The 4,708-nt window shown below is 35.0% G+C and overlaps 1 protein-coding gene across 1 annotated transcript; it reads right to left on the reverse strand.

The window, feature by feature from the left end:
• Nucleotides 1-2,183: 2,183 nt before the first annotated feature.
• LOC141398664 (uncharacterized) lies at nucleotides 2,184-3,227 on the reverse strand. Its single transcript, XM_073976229.1, has one exon. The coding sequence runs from the start codon at nucleotides 3,225-3,227 to the stop codon at nucleotides 2,184-2,186; it is 1,044 nt and encodes a 347-aa protein (XP_073832330.1).
• Between the last annotated feature and the right edge of the window lie 1,481 nt (nucleotides 3,228-4,708).

The raw sequence follows: 4,708 nt of genomic DNA on the forward strand, positions 1-4,708 counted from the left end.
GGCGTACATGGGCAGAAGGATAAGAAATAACATGTGTGTTGTATTAAGAAACAACAAATATAAAACAATTAAAAAAGTATAAGTCGGATTTGCCGACAGAGATATACCTTCAGTCTAGGTTAATTTAATCTTCATCTATTGACAGAATTGAATAGAATACCGACTACGAAACCGAAATCCTTTTCACAATAATTGTGTATTAGGGGAGGCTTTCAGATTCTGTGGCCCTTTTTGTAACGTTGGGGTTAAAATTAAAATTCCCTTAAAATTTGCAGGATATTTGAGCGAATGGAAATCATCACAACGAAAAACGTCCTATAGGTCGTATGTGTACTATCACACTTCATACGCCACCTTGGACAATAATGGATTGGATTATCAAATTTAGTAGTATGTATTTATGTTCAGTCTCAATATCCGATAGTTATTCTGACAATTGAAAAAGAATCATTCGGTTTTGACGACAGCTAACTTCCGTCAACCCATGACTGTACAAAAAACCAAAACATGAGTGATTAACCTAAATGTCTTACAGTACGATTACACTAGAGTTTTTTGCCGGGTTAACCCACTTCGAGAGGATTTTTTGACGTTTGCGCTATGGAATTGACATTTTAAATCCAAACTCACTGGGTTAATCCGGTTAAGTGTAACCGGGGTATTATGAATAGATGCATAGGTGACAAAATATTTTTTGGCAGTTTCCAGAGTACATTTGTGGTAGGTGACACAAACCGTAAACCTAATTATTTCAGGGACGAATTCTATCAACACGAACTACACGAATAAAATCCTTAATACATTCGGGTGTGTAGCGTTGTAATAGATACCATGAAGACTCTATAAAAACCTAGACTTATCTCCAGGAATGGTTATGAACGTGCGTTCCTAAATATTGGGGTATGAGGTGGTGATGATTAGCGTGGGTACCTTGACGGCTCAACCCCACAGTGTTCTCAGCACCGCACACTGGTCGAAACGACAGATCTAGCAGCGCGAAAGTCCAAAAATAAAACTATAAAATTGCGAAATATTTTCCATTGTATCGATTACAGTCACTTTGCTGACAAAAATATTGTTTTTTCATTTTTGTTGTTTTAAATATTCACTCAGTTATTTACTATCAAATAAAAGAAATTTTGCTGCATCAGATTTTAAAAAATTTGTTGCTAAAAAATTGTCTTCATATTTGTAGAGATGGGAAATGGGTAAATACCCAAATGGTAAATACCCATTATTTTGGGCATATTGGGTAAAAATGGGTAAATACCCAGGTATTTACCCAAATTGTGGGTAAAAACTATTATATAAGTAATTTAGGACAAAAATCAGTCTGAAATATTACATGGTCCATTTAATAGTAAATTTTATTAATGTACATTTAAACGGCATACAATGAACAATTAAACCTATTATTTAAACACAATATTTTTGCAATATTAGATCATAACATCACTGTCACAATCAGTATCACTCCCAATACAAATTATGGAAGAGTTAGGCGTAGAGTGGGTAATACCACTGGACGTGGATGGTGATTCATCCAATATTGGAGATAAATTTAAGATTTCCTCCTCAGGGCATATATTTTTTCTGGGAATTACACCTTTGATTTTTCGCTCTATTGCAGAGATTCCAATTGTGAGATATGAAACATATTTTTGCAGCAGTATCTGCACTTAATCTGTTTCTCTTTTTGGAGTGCATAAAACTGTGAGTGCTGAATGAGCGTTCTGTGGCTGCTGATGTGCATGGAGCAGTCAAAATACGAACCGCTATCATTGTAAGTTCTTTTGTGACGCAAACACTGTTCCACCATGTAGTAGGAGATATTTCTTGTACGCAGCTCCATACAAAATCTTTTGACCATAGATCCTCTCTAGCTTTATAGTTTGCTAGATCCGTCATTACATTTACATTAAATTTTAAAACCATATCATGAATAAATTCCATCGCAATTAAAAATTCAGATGAATTTAAGTCATGCCCAACGCTATTGGGGTCAAGTAAACTTGCTGCCAAATGTATGGGTTTAATCGTTTTTTTCATCCTTTTATCAAAGGATGACAATAATTCTTTTTTTTTTCGTCATCATTAATTTCGTTTGTTGCTGTTAATGTATTTTGCAGCTTATTACGAATGTCTTTAAATGCAAAATTCACACGATGTATATTGTGTTGATTTTATTCGAAAAAGGTTGTCCATTCTGCTATAGGTTGGAAGAGTTGTAAATTGATGTCTAACGTGTTCCAAAAATCTTCCGAGAGTAATGATGATTTTGTTGTTGGACTCAGGGTTATTTTTTCATGAACAGCCAAGGCTTGAAGGGATACTTCACTGTTCACTAAGCTTTTTAATGAAGTAGCATAACTGCCGCATCTCGTTTTAACTGGGAGTTTTAGCTGTTCTCCAGATCCTTTTCCTTTACAGATCTTAGCAAATGTCCATGAAAGGACCTTACTGTATTTAATAGTTTTGATTATATCAATAACTAGTAAAAAATAGTTCTTCACAGTGGGACATTTTATAAAGTCTTCGCTGAGCAAATTAAGGCAATGGGCTACACATCCTAGTGGTACTACTTGAGGATATACCTTTTGAACCTCTTTAAATGCACCCTGCATATTCCCAGCATTATCGCCAGTGAGAGCTATAAACTTGTGCTCACCGTAAACATTCATTACTTTAATAATCTCATCGGCGATATATGCTGAGGTGTGCTTGTTGTCTTCAGTTGCCAAGCTTCGGACAAACACCATCTCGGGCTTTGAGATTAAAAAGTTGATTACACCTTCACTGCGCACATTGCTCCAACCGTCACACTGCAGATGCATGTAACTTGCTGTCTTCACTTGCTCAGTAATGTTTTTCGAAGTTTCATCATATATCTTGTTCAAGTACTTGCTGGAAATTGTCTTTCTATTTGGTAATTTAAATGAAGGATTCAATTCTTCGAAAAATTGCTGCCAAAGTGGATGCTCAACCATTGAAAAAGGAGCTCCAGATACAATAATTGCTCTGGCAAGTTTCTCTTCAAGGCTATCTTTGTAGTCATCGCATATTTTGAGGCTCGAGTTTGATGGTGGAAGGGAAGTTGATGCGCTTGAAACATCTCTGTAGTGGTTAGAATTTTGCATTAGGGTGTTCTGTTCACTTGGAATCATTTCACTTACTTCACTTCTTAACGTAATTGGGCACTTGACGCAGTTGACCAAATGTTTTGCCATTTTATTAACATTTGGGAATTTGTAAACCGTGTTGCAGTATCTGCAAAGAACTGCCTTTGAGTTGCTTGGATTTGTTGCAAATTGCTTCCATATTCGTTCATTTTTAGGTCTTCCCATCTTAAAAACGATCAAATTTTATTTTTCCATTTTTAACAGTCTTCACATTTTAACGCATACCTTATCAACAGATTAATCAGATAGATTAGTGTATTTTATACAGGTACAATACTTTTTTAGCGGTTCTAAATTTTATTTGAAATAATTTTTTAGCCGATTGACAAATAAAAATTTTCAATTTTGTTTTTTTTTAAATACCCAAATAAACACCCTGAAAAGGTATTTAAAAGGTATTTACCATGTATTTACCCAAGTTTTGGGTAAATACCGGGTAGAATCCCATCTATACATATTTGTTTAAATGTTAAATACATTCGTAATAAAACTGAACATAATTTATTTTTAATTGATAGCGGAGAGTTGACTTAAATTATATAGCAATAAATTAAAAAATAATTTTTATAGGATTTTTATTGGTTTTACGCGCTTTTAGAGTGCATCTTGTAATCTTGGTATTTTTTGGGGAATTAAATTGGACTCTTTGGATACCGAATAACCACCTTAAGGCTGCAAATATTTGCAAATCTTCTGATAACTGCACTTTTAAAATATGGGATTTTGCTTGAAATTAAAACTAATTTAGCTGGGCATTTGAATGTGACCTAATCAAAATATGGTCCTATCATAAGAAATTTTTGCAAGGAGGAGTTCTACCCCCGGAGACCCTAAAATACCATATTATAGCTAAATCCGGTAATAAATATGGGATAACAAGTAAAAATTCAGTGAATCGGGGCGTACCATAAAAGGGGCTACATCAAAACATAAATCCACATTGAAAATGTTTTGTAAGAAGATTTTACACGCAGTGATAACACGGAATGCAAAATAACAGCCAAGTCGGTTGAAAAATGTGGTCATGATATTCAAAATACCTTAAATCGGGAGGTACGGTTACATGGGGACAATATCAAAACTTCCACCTATGTCCATAATTGTTGGTGGAAATGTTTTGTGACCACTAGGAACCCTAAGCACAAAATTACAACAGACAGCCGGTTGTTAATGCAACTCCACATCCAAGCCGAAGACTCTCCCGCGGTTTGGGTACAACCACAGCCACCACGATACTCCCACAAGCGGATATTGGGGTATGTCGGACCATATATAGGGAGGTCTTGGCTTCCTCTAGAATAAAATTATGCGACATTCAACAAGGACTATTCGCTATTAAAAATTCAAAACCTTAAACTAGATTTAAGCTCAAATGTGTTGATCTTTATACCCTCAGCCTTTACGCTAACGAGGGTATATGGTAAATTTCAAATTTCCTTTACAATTACATAGAAAAAAAAATTAAAAACTTTTTTGGCGAGCACATCCGCCATTTTTGGTGCATGGGTTACGAAAAAAATCGTGGTTTC

Source organism: Musca autumnalis, unplaced genomic scaffold, assembly GCF_047663935.1.
Source record: "Musca autumnalis isolate F117 unplaced genomic scaffold, ASM4766393v1 scaffold_1, whole genome shotgun sequence".
Classification (NCBI taxonomy): Eukaryota; Metazoa; Arthropoda; class Insecta; order Diptera; family Muscidae; genus Musca; species Musca autumnalis.